At 39.8% G+C, this 23,938-nt stretch overlaps 1 protein-coding gene across 2 annotated transcripts in view; it reads left to right on the plus strand.

Moving 5' to 3' along the window:
- The window catches only part of WDR37 (WD repeat domain 37), a 65,247-nt gene extending 44,134 nt beyond the window's left edge, over positions 1-21,113 (plus strand). For both annotated transcript variants that reach the window (XM_032782115.2, XM_032782114.2), the window contains 3 exons: positions 13,159-13,293; positions 13,653-13,767; positions 17,259-21,113. In XM_032782115.2, the coding sequence (XP_032638006.1) occupies positions 13,159-13,293; positions 13,653-13,767; positions 17,259-17,390 (382 nt within the window). In that variant the 3' untranslated portion in view covers positions 17,391-21,113. The remainder of the gene's footprint in view (positions 1-13,158; positions 13,294-13,652; positions 13,768-17,258) is intronic.
- The last annotated feature ends 2,825 nt before the right edge of the window (positions 21,114-23,938 follow it).

Here is a 23,938-nt window from a genome sequence, read left to right on the forward strand (position 1 = left end):
TTAGCCTCTAAGGATAGAACAAGAAGCAATGGGCTTAAACTGCAGCAAGAGAGATTTAGGTTGGACATTAGGAAAAAGTTCCTAACTGTCAGGGTGGTTAAACACTGGAATAAATTGCCGAGGGAGGTTGTGGAATCTCCATCTCTGGAGATATTTAAGAGTAGGTTAGATAAATGTCTATCAGGGGTGGTCTAGACAGTATTTGGTCTTGACCATGAGGTCATGGGACTGGACTCGATGACCTCTCGAGGTCCCTTCCTGTCCTAGAGTCTATGAATCTATGAATCTGTTTGATGCATGTATGCCAAACTTAATTAAGAGAAATCAGTAGGTGCAATTCACAAAAGTAACTAAATCAGACTTCCAGGCTTGATATCCTAGACACATGACAAAATGCTAGTCTTACTTCCAAAGAATGCTCCTGTTTTGGTGCGGAGTTCCAGTGGTTAATTTCCTTGACAGTTTAAAAATTTGCAGTTTATTTCTGATCTGAATTTGTCTAGCTTCAGCTTCCAGCCATTGTATTTTGTCTGCTAGATTGAATAGCCTTCTACTATCAAATTTCTGTTCTCTATGTAGTTAGTTACAGACTGATCACGTCATCTCTTAACCTTCCCTTTATTAAACTAAACAGATTGAGCTTCTTGAGTCTTTCACTGTAAGGCATTTTTTCCGGTTCTTAAATCTGTCTCATGGCTCTTCTCTAAAGCCTTGCCTCCAATTCTTCGATATGGAGACAGTAATGGAGTATTTCAACAGTGGTTGCATCAGTGCCAAATACAGAGGTAAAATAACCTCTCTACTACTACTCCTCTTTCTTCTCCTGTTTATGCTCCTAGAATCTTATTAGCCCTTTTGGCCACAGCATCATACTGGGAGCTTGTATTCAGCTGATTATTCACTATGATCCCCCAAGTCCTTTTCCGAGTCCCTACTTCCCAGGATAGGAGTCCCATCCTGTAAGTATGCTTTAGATTTGACTGCTTTGAAATGCATATTGTTTGCTTGCAGCCAGCTTACCGGGCGATCCAGATTGCTCTGTATCAGTGATCTGTCCTCTTCTTTACTTCTCATGCCCTCAGTATTTTGATCATCTGTGTACTTTATTAGTGTTGTTGTTGTCTTCCAGGTCAGTGGTAAAAATATTAAATAGCATAGGGCCAAGAACCAATCCTTGAGGACCTTGTTAGGAAATCATCAAGTGGTTTGTTTCTATTTGCGGTTAACCAGTTTTTAATCCATTTAATATGTACCATGTTGATTTTGTATGTTCTAGTTCTTCTTCAAGTGCTTGCTCATGTCCATTCCATATTAGGGGTTTGTGCTCACCACATGCACCAGTGCTAGAAGTATCTAGCAGTATCTGGGGGACCGGCCCAGGTGCCCTTTGGAGCGGCACCTGCATAGCGTGGTATAAGGGGTGCTGCCAGCTTCCCCCACCCTCAGTTCCTTCTTGCAGCGAGTGAAGGTGCTGGTACATCTGTTGCTTCGGCTAGCGTTGTTTCTTTCTCTGTTCTTGCGAACTTTGAAACCCTGTAAAATAGTTATATATAGTTAGTAGTTTCTTAGTTACCCTTAGTAGTAGTTCTTGAACTCTTCATTAATCCCGGACAGGACCGAGCCGGGGGTGAGGACATGCCCTGGTCCCCAGGCTTTAAGCTCTGCGCTTTCTGCAAATGGCCTATGCCCGTCAGCGATCCACATACCAGATGCCTAAGGTGCTTAGGCAAAGGGCACATAAGTGACAAGTGCCATATCTGCAAGTCCTTCAAACTTAGGATGAAGATGGAGTGCGACATCCATCCAAGAGCACTCCTAATGGAGTCTGCACTCATTCTGGCACTGGAGCAGAGGTCCAACTCCACACTGAGCGTGGCCTCCGTGCCAGTGTTTCCCCGGTGCTGTCCATGACCTGGCACCGGTCTCCCTCAGTGGCTCCGCTTAAGAAGCCGAAAAAGACTGAGGAGAAGATCTCCTGTCTCCCACAAGGAAATGGAAAGGGCAGGGGGAGAGCCAAGACCTGTGTCGGGCAGCTCAACATCCCCCTCGGGAAGTCGGGCCCCAGCTCAAGTCGAGCAGTGCAGCCCATCCCATGCTTTGCCTGCAACTCCAGATAACGATGCCTGAGGCCCTTCAGGCAACTCAGGAGATTCTGACACTCTCTACTTAGAACGTACCAAGCCTTTCTGTAAATCGACTCAACTCTTTATTGCTACAGTGGATAGAATTAAGGGTCGCCTGGTGTCCCCGCAGAGGATTTCCAATTGGATTACCTCGAGCATAAGGACCTGTTACGACCTGATGCGGGTTCTGCCACTGCTGATTGTCAGAGCCCACTCGATGAGAGGGCAAGTGTCTTCAGTGGCCTTCCTGGCGCACATCCCGATCCAGAACATCTGTAAAGCCACAACGTGGTCCTCTGTTCACACATTTACTGCTCATTGTGCCATCACTGAGGAGGCCGCGGATGACACTGGGTTCGGCAGAGCTGTGTTACAATCTACGTGTCTGTGAACTCCTACCCACCTCCAGGGGTACTGCTTGGGAGTCACCTAATATGGAATGGACATGATTAAGCACTTGAAGAAAAGACAGTTACCTTTTCACGTAACTGGTGTTCTTTAAGATGTCTTGCTCATGTCCATTCCATGACTGCCTTCCTTCCCCACTGTCGGAGTTACCGGCAAGAAGGAACTATGGGTGGAGGGGACTTGGCAGCACCCCTTGTAACCTGCCATGTGGGCACCACTCCAGAGGTCACCAGAACTGGTCCCCTATGGATACTGCTGAGGGGAAAAAACTTCCGGCACCAGTGCATGTGGTGAGCACATACCCTTAATATGGAATGGACAGGAGCAACACATCTTGAACACCAGTTACAGAAAAGGTAACTTCCTTTATCTTAACTAAAATACAGTTTGATATCAAGTCAAAAGCCTTGAATGAGAGCTGCTGAGTACTCTAAAATCCACATGGTGACTCACATTGTGGAGGTTTGATGGAGGGAGTATTGGAGTTGGAGCACTGCCTGAGCGTTTGGAAGGGGAAATGGGGAGAAGGAGAATGTTGGAGATGCTGAAACTGTGCAGGGAAGAGTGAGGTGGAAGGAAGGGAATAGACCTGTTCAGTGGGGGATGTTGGGAGCTTCAGCACTACCCTTCATAACTCCCCACTGCACCTGTGCCATGAAAGCTCTATCCTCTTTCAAAATATGTCCCACTGACTCTGTGCTTGTCCCTGCACTGTACCTGCCTCCTCACTCTAGCACTTCAGCCTGCAAGTTTCATGCCAGCACCAGCCTCTGCATGATGAGGATGTAGATTGCCACGTATTCGCAGGGGCAAAAGAAAATGCAGGCCTGTTATTTACCAGGCTGCACGTGGCAACAGACTATATAGGTAAGAGATGCAAGGAGAGTATGGGTCACGAGGCAAACTGCAGACACACACACAACTAAAATTAATCAATTTTAAATTTTATTGGAGATAGTTACAAGGGGTAAGGGAGCAGCTTATGATTAGCTAATAGAGTTAACAAAACCTAAAACACACAATGCCTAAAATATCTACTAACAATATTTACAAACAAAATGCAGCATTTAGTAATAACTGATACTTACAAATACAAACCAACACATCACGACCGGCAAACGTAGAAGCTCTATTTGAAACACGTGAGCTGAGAGAGAGGCTTCGAGGTGATCAGGCTCGGTTACGGCATACACGGCATACACGGGACTCGTTTTCTCCTCTCTCTGCCTGCACATGGCAGGGCAACCCCTAAAATACCCACTATGACATCACAGAAGTGTCATAGTGGACAGACCCCAAAACCTGTGTGTGTTCGCCTCTGATTGGCACAAGCAATGTTTACACCAAATAGGGGAGCAGGTGCCAAAAGGTCTGGCTTCGCCCCCAAAAGGTGAGGTAATGCATATTGTTGTAGAATGGGTCCAACACTGAATGACAAAGGAAGAGGCCAGGGCAATACCGGTATGGCAAGTTCTACAGGATGCAGACAGGAACTCATCTTAACAGAGGAGAGTTGAGAAGAGAGGACTAGGTTGTTTGGGACAAGTGGAGAAAGAGGAAACAGTGCAGGAACAGTGAAGGGAATAACATACATCCAGTGGGATTCAGTTACCTGGATAATCATCGCTAAGGAGCCAGAAGTGGTGCAGAGGGAGAGCTGGGCTGTGACCCATGGGGCTGTTAAGAGAAAAAAACATTGTTTTTAAACAAAGGGAATTAATTGCCAAAGAACTTTAATATAGAGTTAAGGTTGCTCAGTAGTGTGTCAAGCCCTCACAGGTCACATTCAGATATGCTTGCACCTCTGAAAACCAGGAAATAGAGTTAAGGCACATGCTGCTCTACAGTACAACCTTACTCTGCCCTCTTCGAGTGATGCCCCAACATTCCAATAACACACACACCCTTACAGATGCTATGGACTGCTCTGGGAACAGAGTACATGAGCACTTGGACAAAGTCTAACACTGTAGCTCTAAGAGAACTCGGGGTTATGTTAGACCTAGTGAACATGAGGTGTCAGACTCACAGTGAGCCTGCCTGCTCCACACAAACCATGCCTTTACTCTTGACCTGAGGATTCCTGCAGAAACACTGCCTCTGCGTACACCTCACTATGTACCAGAGACCAGACTGCTGACAATCCCTGTAACAAAACTGCCTCCGTGTACAGCTGCTGATGCAAACTGTAGAACTCCTAACAGTAATGAGACATACTTGATCCTTCAAAGTACTTGTGAACTCCTCATATCTGTGACAGTTCTTCCAGCCTGCTCCTACCAATTCTTCCATTATTCAGTATAGCTTCCTCAAAAACAGTGCATTCAGACAAATGCTATCTTTCCTCTTCGGTTGTTTTACAGTCAGAGGTTAGACCTTTGAAATCATGTAATTCCCATTACCAGTGTACCTATTTTCTCACTCCAGCTGCAATATTATGTAGCTATCTGTACTCAGTTCTTATCTCCGATTTCCCAAAGTATCATTACAGGATTTAGCTCTTCAGGAGAGATTTAGCTAATAAAATCAGACTGGAACTGAGGAACATTTGTGAAGAAGAGAACTGTGAAAGTTTGGAACTATCAGAGAATTGTGATCGCTCCTCCTGTTTGACAGTATATTAATTCTCTGTGGTGGTTCTAGGCAAAAAATACCAAGCTTTATTGGGGGAGAGAAATTGTGAAACTCGGAATCTCTTTCTGTAAAAGAGAGCCTTTAAATTTCATTTCCTAAAGAGAAATGAACTTAAAAAACCCTTATTAATGAGGGGACTGGAGACAAATATCAAATGAGGGCAGCTTCTGTTGTCTGTATTACAAAAATGAGTGTGGCTGTCTTGGAGTGATGCTTTAAAGCGTACATTGACTACAGGTTTTGAGGCTGTCTCAAAAATTTCAGCAGAAACTAGAAAACCTCTTTCTTGTAGAGGACCTGCTTCTGGGTTTGAAAGAGTGGAACACATGTTAAGAAAGCCACCCTTTGTCAACTGGGTGCATTCATCTAGCCCTTGTTTTTTTTTTTTTTTTTTTTTTTTTTTTTGAGTATTTAGAGTTAAAATTGCAGTAGTAGGAATTCAGGGGTGCCCAGAACATCTTGCAAATAACCCTGGTTTGTTCAAGCCCCATGCTCCCAAGCAGTACCTATCTTTTGTTTATGAAAGGTTATAGAGCAGGTAAGCAATCAGTTTCTACCTTCTGTCATCGTTGGCCCTGATCTTTGGAGACCTGTGGGTGCTAAATATTTTTGAGGGATACTGAATCAGCATCTGGGAAAGCCCACCAATTTTCTCCCACCAAGCTCATGTGAGTACAGTTCTATCTGGACTATCAAATGATGGAAAAATCCATTCCCTTCTTGCAAAAAATGTCTAATCCATGCTACCTACAAAGTATTGTGTATTTTTCCAGCCACTTTCTGATACCAAAAGTCCAGTATCACCCATCCTGGATATTGGAGACTTCAGCCAGTATTTGATCAGTGAAAATTTCCAACTGAACGTGTCTAAGATGTAATTCCTAACCTTGCTGGAAATATCTGCTGGTTATGTGCTTCTGAATGAAGTTCACCTCTGTGTAGAGGACCCGGACAAGCCTACACACAAACGAAACATTGCAAAGTTGGATTTACCTTGACACCAATACAACTGATTAAAGTGTCTCTACTTCTCAAGGTTATTCCCACTCCTCCACTCTGCTAGTGATGCTAGCACTGAGGCTTTGTTCTCCATTTCTCCTTCATCTATGACTGTGTAGTTACTTACTGTCCCTGTGCATGGAATGCCCTCCTGGACTGGTTTTCCAGACTGCTTTCTCATATAACCTCATTAAGACCTTCTCTGTTAATGCAATATCTATAAGAAATTGGTCAAGTGTTCGTATATGTAACTTTTCTTAAAGTTTAGTTTCATGTTCTGTTCAAACCCCTAATTAATACCTGTATGATCCTATTATTGTAACCTTTCGTCTTTCTTCCTTCGTTACGTTTGGTTTTGTTACCCTGCTTCGCAACTCATCTGTAAATAGATTAACTGTCCTGGACAGGGACCCTGTATTTTTGTCTGTACTGTAAAGCACTTGGCACACTTTTTTGAGCACTGAAAGTAAGTTTTTTTAGCCCTGAATCTTGAATCTTTTAGAGTCAGATTTTTCCATGTACACTTTCAGGGTCCTAAACTTGTACATCTAAATAATAGATTTTCATTCACAGATTACACATGCATGTGCACATGACAATGTGCAGCAATGCTGACTTAAGACAACTGTTCCATGCATATTGCAAAACAGCAGTATCAAGTTGACTATACACTGTATATTTAGCAGTATGGGTTTTGACTCTTGCCAAATTAGGGTGTCTCCCCAACAGCTTCCTGACATTTCTGGATAGTATGACCAGCATGTCTTGGATATCTCCAGTCCAGTGTTGTGAGTTGTGGTGTCTTACTTATTCTTGCACATTCTTCCCACACACTTGTGTTAAAATAATTTCCAAGCTTGTTTACCTAGTTTTTATGGCCTTTTTAGAGTCCTCTGTGGAGATGTTGAGTCTTTATATTGGGATCTAATATAGTAAATGCTCTGGAATATCATTTTCTTACTGCTTTCTGATAAGAATTACTACAAGTATTTGACATACTCCCTATGTGCTCACCCTTCCCCACATTCTCTGTAGAGTTGGGCATAACAATTTCTTTAGCTTTTCATTGCAACTGCAATATAAAAAAACTGACAGTTGAGGCAGTTACTGGCCATTAAGCCTCAGCAGCAGGTGGGCTAAAGACTCTATTTGTATCAGTTTTGACAATATTTATAAGTGGACGAACATTTTGGCATTTGATATGATTTTAAATTGATTTAGGATATTTGAGATACACATGAATGGAAAATATCCTATATTTCCTCCCCTGTCAGTAAATGGATGCATTTCTCTCCTTTCATTTCATTTCATTTTGTTTCAACTGACTTGGAATAACTCCAATAAAGGAAAATAAAAAAATTGTCATCACTTTTGCTGTAATAGTACAACACATTTTGGTTTGTAAACCAAACTAATTTGAAATTAATAATTAATGCTTACAGTGGGAAATTACTATTTCACCAAACTAATGGGGAAAATATTAAAATATAAACATAGCAAATTATTTCAGATTTATAATTTGAGATATACAGATATATAATTAGAATTTAAATTTGTCTAACTGTACTTTCTCTACTTTTAAATAATGAAATATGTGATGTTGGTTTTTACTGGGTACATTACACTGATTTTTTTAACTAGACATTTTCTTACATCGTTGTGTCTGTCCAGAGAGCTTAATCAAATAACTAATCTCAAAGTGCTTTAATAGTCATTTTCTATAATAGTGGTGTACAGCATTTGTTATAATTGCATTAAAATCAGGTATATGGAGGAGTTGTTACAGGAAATCTCCTTTATGTCCTAAATAATGATTTTGTATCTTTTTGCTATACTATGGAATAATCAGTAATGCATACTATCTGAATTAGAATAAGAATCAGTTATGCTAGAAACACCATTGAAAGAGAGCCTTTTTTGTGAATCTAGAAAATGAGTTAAGAAATTCTAATAACGTAGGAACAACCATAATGAGTCAGACCAAAGGTCCATCTAGTCCAGTATCCTGTCTTCTGTCAGTGACCAAAGCTAGGTGCCCCAGAGGGAATGAACAGAACAGGTAATCATCAAGTGATCCTTTCCCTGTCACCCATTCCCAGCTTCTAGGAAACAGAGGCTAGGGACACCAACCCTGCCCATCCTGGCTAATAGCCACTGATGGGGCTATCCTCCATGAACTTACCTATCCTCCTCCTCCTTTTCTGAAGGGTTTCAATTGTGTGGTTACTTTTAAAATGTGTTCATGACAGGAATAAAATGAGATGGGTTCCTTGCCTTGAATAGCTTACAGTTTACCAATAGGGCATGTAAAGGGGCAGTAACACATCAGGGATGTACTACTGGGGTGACAAAACAGTGGGGAAATAAGTGACAAAGGAGGAAGTTTAGGATATTTTGGAGGTATAACTACTGGGTTGTATTCAAACTGTCATCACCTAGCCCTTTAATTTATGATGGTCAGATAGGGAGAGCTCAGCCGATGGTTAGTGATAGATTTGCACTGACTTTACTTTTGAAGTAGTTTTTTGTTTGTCTTTTGCTGGAGCTATTCTTAGAAAAAAAATTACTTCCAATTTGGCTAGAAGGGTTCTAATCTAAATTTATCTAAAGAAAAAGTGCAATGAGAAATACTACTACTTTTTATCTAAGTGAAAATTGTTTTTGTTTCAACTGTCATGTTTCTAGGTTTTATAAGGTGTACTTTATGTAAACATGGTAATACCTTTTCTTTAAAACTTCTTTTAGTGAGAGAGACAAGCTTTCAAGCCACACAGAGCTCTTCTTCTGGGGAAGGTAATCAGGAGAAGAGCTCTGTGTAAGCTCGAAAGCTTGTGTCTCTCACCAGCACAAAATGGTCCAATAAAAGATATTACCTCACCCGCCTTGTCTCCCTAATATCCTGGGACCGTCACAACTGTAACTATACTGCATTTGTATAAAAATAACACTTTTTTGAGTATTTATTTATTAAATAACAATAAATCAGTTATTCACGATGTCCAGGTTGTCTGTCTTTGTAAGTCCAATTTCAGAATGAATTTCAACTGGCTGGCCTGAACGAAACCCTAGTACCTAGTCATAACTTCTCACAACATATTTAGTCTTCAAGACCATACAGGCATCTTCCTCGATACGAAAAGCACTGTATTATTGTTATATGTTTAACACTTTCTAAAATAGTGTGTGTTGCAAATAAAGGAAACTCTAGTGTTAATTTTTTTTATATGGTGCCAAAAAACATACTGTATCAGCATTCCATGGTCCAACATTTTCAACATCATTTTTTCCCTGTGTGTGAAATTTCAGCAGATTGTTATGCAAAATAGTTTTGTGTCTCTGTGTGACTGGGGAGACAGCTGTTAGTCCTAATGAGGAGTGCTAGCATCACAGTATTTCCGTTGATTGAGACCCACGGAGGGAGCAGAATGTTCCAGATCAGGCAGTGGTGTGTGGTGAGAAAGTGCCACGCTGTCAGCTGGAAGTATATGCTCGGCTGCTCGCTACGACAAGATAAATGAGTTTTGCTGGGGTTTGGCAGAGTCTGAAGCTTTGCTGGAGAACAGTAGTAGCACACCAAACTCCCTGTGGGACCCACAGTTTAAGGTGTCATAAGATGACTGCCTCTTTGCCAGTTTTTTTGTCCTGCAATGCCTGTCATCCTTTTGAGTTATTAAAAACCTAATGTCTTTTAGCATTCCATTAACAGGAGGTCTAATGATCTTTTGTTGATGCTTTTTATTAATTTAGCCAAGGGGATGTTAACTACAGTTTTAACTTGGTTAGAACCACTTAGAGGCCAGTAATAGCAGAAAAAGTGAGAAGTTACTTAATCTCTTCCTTTTTTTCTTACATTAATATTTTGTATTCAGTGCGGCTAAATCTTGATCTTTTTTTTTTTTAAACTTCTAGGTCTCCAAATGTTAGGTGCTAACACATTAACTGGCTGCTTCAGCAAACCCCCTGAATTCAAGTTCTGTTTTAGTTTGTAACTGAAAAACTTTGGCCTTTGTTGTTCCTATTTTGTCTAAATTAAAGAACCTTACAGTTTGATGTGATTTTTACCAGTCTCATATCAAGAAAAACCCCAGATTGGAATAGTAGAGGGTTTCAAATGAACTATGAGAACAGTGTAGCACTGGCCCACACTCTTAAGCCGATGGTATTATTTGCACCCATTTCTGAATTTAATTTACAAGTAATTTAAATGCTTCACTGAATGCATTCCACCTTAAAGAAACTTAAGCTTGGTTCATAGTAAACTTGTTTATCTAGCAGTTGTTTAAGCTCTGATAATTTACTGCTTGTTGTCCGTCTGCAGGGAGGTGGTGGCAACTGCAGTTTCTCTGGGTATATCTACATTGCAATTGAAAACCTGTGGGTGGCCCATGCTGTTTAACTACAGTCTAGATGTTCAGGCTTGTGTTTGAGCCTGGACCCTGGGACCCTCAGTTAAACAGCCGCTTAGCCCGAGCCTCACAAGCCCAAGTCAGGTGGTATGGGCCCACTACATGTGTCTAATTGCAATGTAAACATACCCTCTTTGCCTCTCCAAGAAGAGATCCAGGAGAGGAACAGTTCATGTGGTGGAGCGGGAAAAATCTCATTCGGTGGCTTTTGGGGAAACCCTGTGAGAAACTTGCTACTGAGGAGTGTCCTGGTTGCATGAAGAGCTATTGTAGCATCATGCAGAAACCATGTATTTGTAGGTTATACTTTGGAGGAAAGATTTTCTATTTGTTTAACTCTGTTGCATGGTATGGAAAAGACATGTACTATATAAAACTATCTAGCCCAAGAGTGAAGTAATTTTACCATGAAAGGGTATTCATCCCAGTCATCTAGGGCGCCTATTATTTTGCTGTCCAAGGGCTCCATCCTGCTCTTGTTTGTCAGTGGGAGCCAGATTGTGTCTTTGGTATTTGTGACCCCAAAAGTATTGTGTAGGTGCTTAGATGCCTTTATTTTTGTGCTGGGGAGCATGGAGTTCTGAAGATTAGGTTGTGAACGCCTTTGATTCATGCTGTGTAAACTTCCCTGGATAGCTTAGTTGCACTCTAATAGTGCATTAAGAAACTTTGTATCATTAATACAGTGGAGTTGAGTCCTAATTAGAGTTTAATTTGATGTCAATTTAAATTAAGAGGGCTTGCGTAAACTGGTCTGTTGTGACCTGGATAGTGCTAATCTCAATCAGTAGTCTGAATAGACATGAAATCAAATTCTCACAGTACAACAGAAATGACAGGAACAACTGACATCTTAAATTAAAATTACTAAATTCCAAGAAATTGATGTGCCTGACCTCAGCTACGGGATAGGTTATTAAGTCACATCCATAGAAACTGAGCTGAGAAGCATACTTTAATGATTTAGGAGAGGGAAGAAAATGCCTTGAGAACTTTGGATAGGTGGAAACTAAACAACAAATTTTTAGTTGAGAATTTGTGTATGTATTAATGAAATAAAATTGAAGAAATAGGCCAAAACCCCTGAGATGTGTCATTTCAAGTTTAACAACTAAATGGCTATTCCTTTATGGTCACTTTTCATAACATTTTCATTCTTCGTTAGCATTCAGCAATATATTAGATTTTCTATATTTACCTTTCCTGGCAACATTATTCTTCCTTTAGAGTGCTGAGGTCTACATATCTGACCCATTATACTTAAATCTGTGATATGATAACTGGGACCTGTACTGTTCAGTATATTAATAAATTATTTGGAAAGGGGAGTGAAAAGTGAAGTGGCAAAGTCTGCAAATAATAAAAAATTATTCAAGATCGTGAAGTCCAAACCTGACTGAAGAGTTACAAAACTGCATGACTGGGCAACAAAATGGCAGATGAAATTCAACAGTGATAAATGCAAAGTAATGCACATTGAAGAAAATAATCTCAGCTATACATGGGCTCTAAATTAGCTTTTACCACTGAAGAAAGAGACCTTGGAGTCACCATTGACAGTTCTCTGAAAACTTCAGCTCAGTTCACAGCACCAGTCAAAAAAGCTAACAGTGTTAGGGACCATTAGGAAAAGTATAGATAAGATAGAAAATATCTTAATACCACTATATAAATCACAGTGCCCCCACCCTTGAATACCTCTAGTCACCCAAAGGTTCAGAGAAGGGCAGCAAAGTTGATCAAGGGCATGGAGCGGCTTCTGTACAAGGAGAGACTAAAAGTATTAGGGTTGTTCAGTTTAGAAAAGAGACGAGTGGACAGGGACATGTTAAAGGTCTATAGAATCATGAATGGTGTGGAAAGAATGAATAGAGAAGTGTTGTTTACCCTCTCTCACAATACAAAAACCAGGAGTCACCTGATGAAACTAGTAGGCAACAGGTTTAATACAAACAAGAGGAAATGTTTTTTTCATACAACGTACAATTAACCTGTGGAACTTGTTGTGATGGCCAAAAGCATAACTGGTTTCAAAAAAGAGCTAGATAAGTTCATGGAGGGTAGGTCCATCAATGGGTATTAGCCAAGAGGGTCAGGGATGCAATCCCTGTAGTTGGGTGACCCCAAATCTCTGACTGCCAGAGATTGCAAGGGGAGGATGGGGTAGATCACTCCAAAATTCCTACTTAAACTCTGGTACTGACCACTGTTCAAGACAGGATACTGGAGTAGATGGACCATTGGTCTCACCTGTATGGTGGTTCTTATGACCAGTTAGTTTCTCTAGTCTATCTGTACCAGTGGAACATTTTTCTCTACAATGTTGTTTTTCCTAGTGCTTTGTCCAATTTAACTTTATGTCCCATGTGACTTGGCTTCCCTGATTTCCACTGACAGTTTATTCAAAGTCTAATGTCTCTCACTTGAAGACTTTCTTAAGTTTTAGTCACTTTGGTTTGAAATTATCTATTGCAAATTACACATTTAAGGGAACATAAAAATAGTTAACAGAAGAACTTGAAATCAAGGTTCCTTAACTCTTCCTGAAGCTTTGATTTTATTATTCTTTTTTACTCCCAATTGTTTAGTACCGTGACATCAGCTGTTTTCACAGTGGGTGACAATGTTGTTTCGGGTAGTGATGACCGTACTGTAAAAGTCTGGGACTTAAAAAATATGAGATCTCCTATTGCTACTATCCGTACAGACTCTGCAGTGAACAGGTAAACAAATAATCAATTGAGTTAACCTTAAAAGTTAAAGTGTATTGAACCTGAACTAAAATTCAATGATCAAGAGTGAAAACAAAGCTTGGGTTGGATTTGTAAAAAGCTTCTTAAAAAGTAGATAATTTTGCTTTCCTGGAGTTTCTGGTAGTAATTGTGTATCCGTGTGCGTGTGCCACAGATGATCAAACTTATTCCAATAAAAAAAAATCTTAGCTGTAATACACTCATGATACTGTTAAATTTAATAGTAAATATTCAGCCACATCACTGTCAATGAACTCAGACTTGTACTGTCAAGTCCTATTTGTCAGGCTCAGTTTTGTACATAACCTACTTTTATCTCTTCTGTGCAGGATTAATGTATGTGTTGGCCAAAGAATCATTGCCCTTCCACATGACAACCGTCAGGTTAGATTATTCGACATGTCAGGAGTGCGATTAGCACGGCTCCCTCGCAGTAACAGACAGGTAGCTGAATTTCTGGAGTGAAAATTTTGTCAGTTACTGAAAATTCACATTTAATACAAAACATTTTGGGTTTTCTAAATTTGGGTAAATCTCCTTGCAAACTTTGGAACAGATAAATTAATGTAATTTTTTTTCTGAATCCACAAAATATGTATGATGTTTATCTTCAGTTCAGCTGGTTTCACCTTGACTTCTCTGTGCTGAAGTATTTCTGATTTTTTTTCAATGTTATAAATGAGGTGAAGAATGTTTAAATACCGCTTGAAGCATAAATGTAGAGCATATCTTAGAACATGGATTTGCTCTGAGAAATGACTGACTACCTAACATCTTGAAGTTCCAGGTCTCTCAGTGATTGCTTATTAATTTTGTTTAGTTTACAAGTAAAAAAATGTTGCTCTCCATCCCGCAAACTGAAGTTCTTGATAGTGATGCTTTTTTCCCATGCTTGTGCTAGTATCCATTTTGTACTTGGGTCTTGGCAATAGAGTTGATGTGTAGGTTAAAAAAAAACAAACAAACAAACAACCCAACATTTTTCTCTCCTTTTGTCTAGGGACTGTAATTTTAACCTGAATAATGTAGTAAAAACAGTCATGAAAAATTTAGCTAGTGTGACTCATAATAGCCACAAAATAGATCTGAGTAATAAGGTGCCACTTTTATATAGTCACTTGTTCTAACAATAACTATCATTTAAAATGAGAGTAAACTTACTTAATACTGCAACTCTATAGCATCTTTCAAGCATTCCATAGGACCTTAAAGCATGTTACAAACTCTGCATCTTACAACATTCCTGGAAGGTAGATGTATAGAAATCATATCGCTTACTACTGAAATGCAGCCCACTCTGGGTGTGGCATGCAGCATCTGTAAAACAGTGCTACATAGTTTAAAAGAGAGTTTTTAAGAATAGCTTAACTATAAGGAACAGGGAAGGGAGTGTAGAAGTGTCAGTATTTCAGTTTGGTTTTTTGATGCTTCAGTCTACAGTAATGATTCTTGTGATTTGAGCGATGGCAAGGATTCTGTTTGGGACTGCTTGTTAATTGTCTTGAGGGGTAGTTGTTGAGACCTTATTTTTCTCCCACAATGAGACTAATACCATGATTCCACAATAGTATTAGCCTTTCTTGGTTAAGAGAATGAATGATCAGAAACCAAAGCCATATCTCTTATGAGTGCAGAGCCATTGGAATGTCACTGAACAAGCTGCTATTATTTTTCTTGCAAAATAACTTTTGTTAATACTTAGAAAGAAAAAAAGTAGATTAAGACTTCTGGGTTGAGCAAGATCAGTAATTAGGTAGGACCCAGGGTGGTGATGATTCAGTTGGTGATACTCTTTCATATAAGCCAGTATTACCAGTGCCCCAGCATGGTTTTAAGGGATACCATCTTGCTGAAGAACTTACCTTTCAGGTGAGACCAACAAATGATATTTAGGATCCATATTAGGGTACATCTACACAGCCACAAAAAAAACCAAAATCCAACAACTAAGGCAGTGTATCTCAGCCTGAGTCAGCTGACTTGGGCGCTTGCTACACAACTACAGTCTTTGACTGGAGCACAGGCTTTGATACCCAGTAAGAATGGGATGGTCTCCAGCTTGAGCCCAGACATCTCCACTGCTATTTTGAGCACTGTAGAGCAAGCCTGAATCAGTTAATCTCGGCTCTGAGATGCTCTGCCACAGGGTTTTGTTGTTGGGTATACACTCTTAGGGAGCAGTGTTTGAGCGAGAAGTGGTGTTGGTCAGTTTCTGTCTTGTATTTGGTGTAACTAAAAAACATTTTGCAATATGGCATTAATCTTGTTTTTAATTCTAAAATGTATCAGGAAAACAGTTCAACAGAGAATATAATACTTAAAGTGAGGATTTTCATGCTACTTGATAGATATTTAAGATTATAGAAATGGGGCGAGGATTGAGAGTTTTTCATAGTTTCATGCTCTTTGCTATTAAATTTGTAGATACATTTTTACAGGGAATGAGTAAAAGGAACAAAGTCCTTCAGAACACTTGCTGTTCTGGAGAAACCATATTTACAAATCTCTGAAATTATTTCTCTGTAGGATATAGATTTTTCTAGACTGTAAATGCTCCTTTAGGTTAGTAGTACTTTAGTATCAGCAGCGCAGATCTGTACAGTCATAGTAAAATTATAGTGAAACTTTCTATAGAAAGTTATTTGTTATGTCCAAGGCCTGCTTTTCTAAACAAAGTTATTTTCTTTCATGATGTTCCAAGAGATCCACATAAGACTTCATAGCTAATGTTCTGTGTTTGTCACGGATTCTGCAGCAGTCTGTGTGGCTGGCATGGGAGCTGCCTGAGCAGCTGAGGCAGCCCCTGGGCCAGGTGCACAGACCGCTGCTGGGGAAGTCTCAGCCCCTGACCCCCCAGCAGCAGGAGTTTGGGTATAGGGGGGCTCAACGCTGGGGATTGGGGCGTGGGGTGGTCTTACCTGATAAGAGTGCTCCTCGGAAGGACAACAAGAACTCCTCCTTCCTCGGCTCCTAGCTCCACATGCTGCCTTTGCGTGCAGGTGCTGCCCCCGCAGCTCCCATTGGCCGCGGTTCTCAGCCAATAGGAGCTTCAGAACTGAGGTTTATTGTGGAGGAGAGGCAGCATATGGAGCTAGGAGTTGAACGTCACTGCATCCCAGGAGCTGGACAGGGAACCTATCCCAGCACCCACGGTGCCCCCACCGGGCCGCGGCCCCTGGAACACCCCCTCCAGCACTCACAGTGCTCCCAGACTGCCCCCCCCCCCCGTCCCATAAAGTTTTAGTCAGGGATATATAGTAGAAGGCATAGACTGGTCATGGGCTGTGAATTTTTGTTTACTGCCTGTGACCTGTCCGTGACTTATACTAGAAATACCTATGTCTAAAACGTAGCCTTATTCATGGCATATAAACAACAAGGAGTCCAGTGACACTTTAAAGACTAACAGATTATTTGGGCATAAGCTTTTGTAGATTAAAAAAACCTACTTCTTCAGATGCCACTGGGCTCCTTGTTGTTTTTGTGGATATAGACTAACACGGCTACCTCCTAATACTTGACACCATTCATGGCGTATAAATTTTCATTTTACAAACTAACTTGTTCTTGAACAGGGACCATTGACTGACTTTTTTTTTTTTTGTGCTCTAAAATGTGCCAAATTTACTTCATTGTATTTGAGAACTATTTTTTTTTTCTGATAGAAGTATGCATGGCAAGAGAGTGACTAAGAATTTTTAATAAAAATTAAAAACATTTTGTGTTCTGTTAAACACCTAAGCTCAAGATACTGGAAGGTTTATCCTGGTGTGACTTTTTAGATAATATAAAAAAATCTATTTGAATAGCTTTATTTGGTAAATGCAAACAGATACTTGTATCGGTTTATCATGCATTAGTATAGTGAATAGATTGCTAATTTAAAACATCTTTCTTGTCTAATGTAACTAATTTATTTATTTAAATTGTAATAGGGCCATAGAAGAATGGTTTGCTGCTCAGCTTGGAGTGAAGACCATCCAATATGTAACCTGTTTACCTGTGGGTTTGATCGTCAGGCTATTGGCTGGAACATCAACATCCCTGCATTGTTACAAGAAAAATGAGATGCTGGAAGCATTTTTGCTTTTGTTGCCATGGACTTGTAAACTTTTTTTGTTGTTGCAGACTCTTTTGAATATTATTCTGCCTTCATTGTAAAAGTTCTCCCTTAAAAGGAGCGCTTTGCAAATGTTGTTGTTACCACATTGTGCACCATTTGCATGTAATGTACAGAAAATGTGACTTTTTTAAAAATTAGTTTGTCTTGTGTATGAACTTTTATATCTTAGCAACCACTGGTCTGTAGAAAGGAGTTCACTGTAATATAGAGCACATAAGTGTTCGTAAGCTATTCAGCATTTGCTAGATGAACATTAGGGCATTACAGTTGTGACTTTAATGTGAAATTTATATACTTATTGTGAAGAATATATACTAGTCTATTGCATTTTCCATAATTTTACATATCTGCCTTGTGTTAAAAGGAATCTGCAGGGCTGAACTTCAAGAAGTGTGAATTTCAGTAATAGTATCATGGTAAACATTTTCTTGTTTGCATCTGTCTGAAGTATGATTTTTAGTGCTGCAATGTAATGTAACTTCAACTCCAATTTTATTCTAGTTACTGGAGAAATAACATGGATTTGAGAGAGAAAAAGCAAGCAATCTCTTGTAATGTGCATAGAATGCTGCGTTAAAACATTCAGGCTGTTTTTGCACATTTCTCTTGAAAAAGAACAAGAAAATGTTCATTCTGCCCGTCATGCATAAAGCTCATTCCAATCTTATAGCATCTCACACTAGCAAAAATCCAGAATATTGTGATTCTAATCACTAAAATCTGTTCAAGCAAAGTTTTAAAGCACTTTAGTTTATAGCTATTGTTATAAACCATTTATGAAAGTTTCAGATGTTCCACTGAATGTGAGTTGACTTATATAGGAAGGATTTGACACTTTTTGATTACCTACCCAGAAAGGAAATTGTGTTTTTGTTTTTACGTCTTCAGTGAACATATTTTTAAATGGGTTCATTTCCCTAGTTTTATTTTGAGCCAGCAATATGAAGTAAATGAGTGCTACCTCAAAAAATTAATTTCGATCAGGATAAGTTGAGTCTTTCCTTAACCTCGAAAAAGTGCTTTTGGTCTGTCTCTGAAATACTGCCTTTAAGATGAAGAAAGACTGTTATGCCAAATGTGATTTTTAAGATGATTAATACTTACAGCTAATAGGGCAATACCACAGATAAACATCACATGTCATCTTTGTTCTTGCAGCTCTAACTAGGGCTGCTGCAGTCCCTTCTCCATTCGAGAGGAAATAATTCTGTAGTTTTTCCCTCCTTAGTCCCAATAATTCTGTAGTTTTTCCCTCCTTAGTCCCAAGTGATCTTACACTGGCTTTGCTCCTCACTGTGTTTAGCCTTGTTGTGCTGGCTATTGAGATATTGCCAGCTGTTGCTCAAATAAGCAAATGCATGTGGCAGCTGACATTTTCAGAAGGAAGAGGAAGGCTGCTTCAGAGAGACCTTTTAGCTGCCCCTAACTGTCTGACATATCACAGTATAAGATGAAAGATCAAAGTAATTAGATGGTGTCTTCTTATATAGTAGGATGTTTAAAGTTGATTGCCATAAGATATTAATTATTATGATCTTTTAATTACATTCTTATGATTATATAGAACAATAGCTGAGCTTGAGTCCTCTACAGCACTGTTTAGGTGGAAGTTGAGAGGCTGATTTGTTAACCAGATTTTTCATTCATTAGTATATGAAGGCAAAGAGGTGCAGTAGAAGGGGAGAATAAGTGCACCATTAAGTAATTATGAAAAAATTGAGGTCCTAACAGTAAGCTGAAGCATAAAACTATGAAGGGATAAGAAGGGGTGAAGTACTTAATGGAGACTATAACAGAATGTACGTGGTGACTTCATAGAGCAGAATGTCTTAAAGTAGCTTGATTTTTTTCAGAACACTTGTTTTTCTGAATTACAGTGTATATTAGACCGTCAGTCTTTCATAATTGCCACACTTCCATACCTGCTGATAAAAGGTTCAGGTGATCAGCTGTAGGCTTTAATTGCTGGTATCAGAAGACTTTTTTATTTAAAGGACACTGTCACAGTATCTACAGTAATTGTAAAGGTTTTGTTTCTAACAATTTGGAAGATTAAATTTAAACTCATCAGATTTTTTTTACTCGCTGGGGCATACACACTGGTTGGTATTGGGCTGCAGACATGTTTTTTTTTACAAACAAGATTAAAACATCTTTTTGTTAGAGAGGAAGGAAAAGAAACATAAGCACGGATGTAGTCTAGATACTTCAAAAAAAAAAAAAAAAATCCATACTTTTGCCTTGTGCACCTCCTGCTAATAAAATCAGAGCAACTCCAGGTTGGTCCATGTCTAGTATCCTGAGCAATGATTAGCCATTTAATTTACATGGTTTGACAAACTTAGGTTGAAGGAAAGGTTAATAGTGTGATCCTACTATCCTTAACTGTATTTAACACATACATATGTAACACAGGGCCATTGGATTATATGCAGTTTAATTGTCATTGCTTCCAGTGGCTGCTGGCCATTTTATCACCAGAGGGATCAACCTCTGACATCAGAAAGGAGTACACACTAACTTATTTTCTTGGGGGATGGAGTGGAGGAACCAATCAAGCTGCTCGAGACAAGTTCTCAGGAGCAGACTAATTCTTAATCAGTTGAATGACGAACATCTTTTAACTTTTATATATTCTACTACTTGGATGTAATATCAAGGCCATAAATTTCCCCTTCCAGTAAGGCAAAGATTGGTGGTGGACAATGTTACACTGACTGAACATGTGTAAGCATTTCAGTTTTGGCCATGCATGGAATCAGGAGTGTTCTAAAGAGAGAGAATCAATGCTGAACTAATTATATTCAGCATTTCATAAAATGGAGGGAAGTTGCTGTTACATATTTTCATTATTGATGCAGAACTTCACTTGGATGCATCACTGGACAAACTCAAAGATCTTTTGCGTGTGTGGGGGAGTCCCCATGAGCAGTGCACATCAGTTTTCACAGACTTAAATTCTGTACATGCTTTAGAGTCAAAATAATTTGGTGTGAAACATCTTATTTGTTTGTCTATGAAAGCCAATTTCTTTTGGGGAAAAAAATCCTGAGTTTATAAATATGTGAAACTACTTGTTTTTATTTACTTGTATTGGGCTGATTGTTTTTAGATGTTTAGTGTTTTCTTCATTACAGTTTGAAAATGTATTAAGTCATTCAACAGAGTTTTGTAACTTGCTGTTTATAAACTCTGTCCTTATTACCTTAGTATTATTATTTCCTCAGTATTTCAGCCCTAAGGGAAAGCAAGCAAATGATTCCCCCCCCCCCCACCATAATTTTCAACCCTGATCCCTTCCTTCGCCTCTGGTTCAGTTTCCAAGGCAATGGCAGTCAGATTGCTGCTGGAAAAGGGCTAAAGTTGTCCCTGAAAATATGACTTCTATGTTGTAATTTGCTATGCTCACAGTTCAATATGGATTTAAAAAGGGTTCAAATGTCTTTTATTTCCATTTTTCCCCAATTCCGTATAAGCAAATCTTTAATTCCATTTTGTTGCACAGGTTATACACACCCTCTATGTATAAAATTGATTTTTGTGCTTAAAGACGGTTAAAATGGTTACAGTACAGTTTTAATTTCTGTGTAGCACCCCTTTGAGTATCACTTTAAAGATTGGAAAGAAACCGCTGATATCACTTACAATAAACTGAAATCAAGATTGTGATCTTGTAGATTAGAACATCTATGTAAAAATGAATTACAATTGCTATGGGAACTTCTTGCAGAATTCAAATCCATCCTAAAATGTTCATGTAGAGTTGTCAGTATCATGTAACCATTCCACATTGTTCTTGTCTGGTCTCACAAGTGAAGCAGGGTCATGTCTAGCAAGCAATAGGATGCAAAACCTTCAAGAAGGAAAACCTAGAATACGTGTGGGTTTGGAGCTTAGGATACAATAGGTGGCACTATTCCGACTTTCTGAACTAGTGTTGTTAATTGGTGTTGCTGGATACCCCAGGCAACTGGGAGGAGGATCTTGATTGATTTGAATGCAGAGCAGGCAAGAGCCAGACCCAAGCCAGGGGAGAGAGTAGATTGGGAGACCCTGTGGGAAGGGGAGTTACTAGGACAAGGAGCCTGGGGGGTGGGGCAGAGTGGGGAAGGAAACTGACTGGAAGTTGGAGTGGGCGAAGTGGTGAGACGACCTGGCTGGGCAAGAAAAGTGGATTAAACCAGTGATGAGGAGATGAGGGCAGGGAAGAACCAGGATGTGGTGAGATGAGGGAGTATATGGGGAGGGGGGCACTGAATTCAGATGAGGAGCACTGGGAGAAAAATTTGGACTAGGAACAAATTGAGCGTGGAGAAATGTCATTGTGGGAGGGGACTGGAGAGACACATTGCTGGAGGAGCTGGGAAGGGAGGGATCTCTATGTGGGTGAGGATGTAGAGCTTAGGGCTGTGGGAGGGATCTCTGCCTAGGGATGTAGAGCTTAGGGCTGTGGGAAAATGGAATGATTGGGAGTGGCAGGGAGACTGGGAAGAGGTGTCTGGAGGGATGAGACTAGGGTTTGCTGGGCAAGAAGATGGGGACTGGGATGAGAAGCCTGAGAAGTGGAAACATGGAGTGGCTAGATGAGGAGAATGGGACTTGGATGTGGAGCCCAGGGTGGGAAAGAAACAGGACTGGGACAAGTTGGAGGCAAGAGGGCAGAATGGGTCTTGCTTGAAGAAAACAAGTGGAAGTCGGTACCTGCTGTAGCATGCTCCTCAAGCCTGGAATGGAACCCAATCTTCTTGGAATCTAAACTTTTTAATCATGAATCACGTAGGTGTCTGCGATGTCACATGACGGGATTTCTGTGTTTTCAGTTGCTTTTTTAAAAAAACCCAGGCTGCTGTGCACACAAAACTAGGCTGAAAAAACATTAAGGTTGCAGAGTCAAGAACTTAACAGTTGGGAAATGCCAGAATTAAGACTGCGTGGGAAACCTTAATTTGGTCCCCTTCGTATATATTTAGAGTAGAGTTGGTCAAAAAGTTTCTGATGGAATATTTTTCTGCTGGAAAATGCCAGTCCTTCCAAACACTGTGAGAACTTGCTGGTTTCAAATGATTTTGTTTAGAAAAAAATCAAAATGAAGCATTTTGATAAAGTCAAAATGTTCCTGATCACATTCAAAATGAAAAATCAAAATGTTAACTTTATATTATCTATATTAATATATAAACATTGTCGAGGGTCTAAATCTAAACAACACATTTCAGTTGCACCAAAACATTTTTTAATTCTGTGGGCATCCAGAATTCTGCCATTTCCTACTGTCTGAGTGATCGATTTTGCAACTTTTGAGGTTCTTTTAATATAGGTGGTGGTTGTTGTCGTGTGTAGTATTCTTTAGGTCTTGATATTGCTGTGCAATCATCTACGGTCAGTAATGATCTCATTTACACTGAAGAGCCGGAGTAGACTTTAAATTCAGTGCCCTTAATTCCAGGTTTAATTGTTTTTTGTTTTAAAAAAAAAAATCCCCTAAAATTTCATTTGGGTATATTCAATTTCTATCTTCAAGTGTTGTGTACTGCTGCTAAGCCTAGTCAAACAGATGGTGCATTCACCACCAGAAGTGATAGCATGGCAGTAGTAGGTAAGGATTCTGGATGTATAAGATCTTGTGAAAATCAGCAGTTCTCTTGGAAGAGTGTCCTTCCTAAGAACGCAAGCAACGGTTACATTGAAATGTCTTCAGTTAGGGTGCACACACTAGCAGTTTTTAGACTAGGTATCTTTGCTTCTTACTCACCTGGCAGGAGCAAATTAAATTGGTTGAAGGAGATGCCATTTCACCCACTCCTTTCCACAACCCAAAAGCATGGGGCTTGTTAGCACATGAAAGTTATTCACTTTAAATGTGAGATTTTAAGCCAGTTTAATTATATCTGCAAAAGGCCATGCAAACACTCTTACTTTGGTTTAAATTATGCTTATTGCAGTTTAGCTTACTAATCAGAGGGTCTTTAAACTAAACTGAAGTAAGGATATGTCTATACTAGAAACACTACAGTTGCCCAGCTGCAAATGCACAGCTTTAGTGTTGACACTGACTAGAGCGATGGAAGTGATTCTTCTACTGCTGTAGTTAATCCACCTCTCTGAGAGATGGTAGCTAGGTGGATGGAAGAATTCTTCTTTCCACCTAGCAGCATCTGCACTGGGGCTTAGGTTGGTTATACATTGAACAGGGTGTGATGTTTTTCACAGCCCTAAGCAATGTAGTTAAACTACCGAACTCTGGTGTAGAGCAGCTCTGAGAGTGTCCCAATATTTAAGTTAAATCAATGCAGCTCTTGGAAGGACAAAGTCCTCGCTACAGCTCTTTACTTGGCAGAATTTAGCGCACTGTTCAAAAGCCCTCCAAAGTCAATGAAAAGACTCCCATTGACTTCGGTGGGCTTTTGATAGCACCCTAAGAAGTCCCTTCACATATGTACAGACAGTAGGTCTGTCAAGCAATTAAAAAAATTAATTGTGATTAATCGCATG

Source organism: Chelonoidis abingdonii, chromosome 2 (genome assembly GCF_003597395.2).
Source record: "Chelonoidis abingdonii isolate Lonesome George chromosome 2, CheloAbing_2.0, whole genome shotgun sequence".
Classification (NCBI taxonomy): Eukaryota; Metazoa; Chordata; order Testudines; family Testudinidae; genus Chelonoidis; species Chelonoidis abingdonii.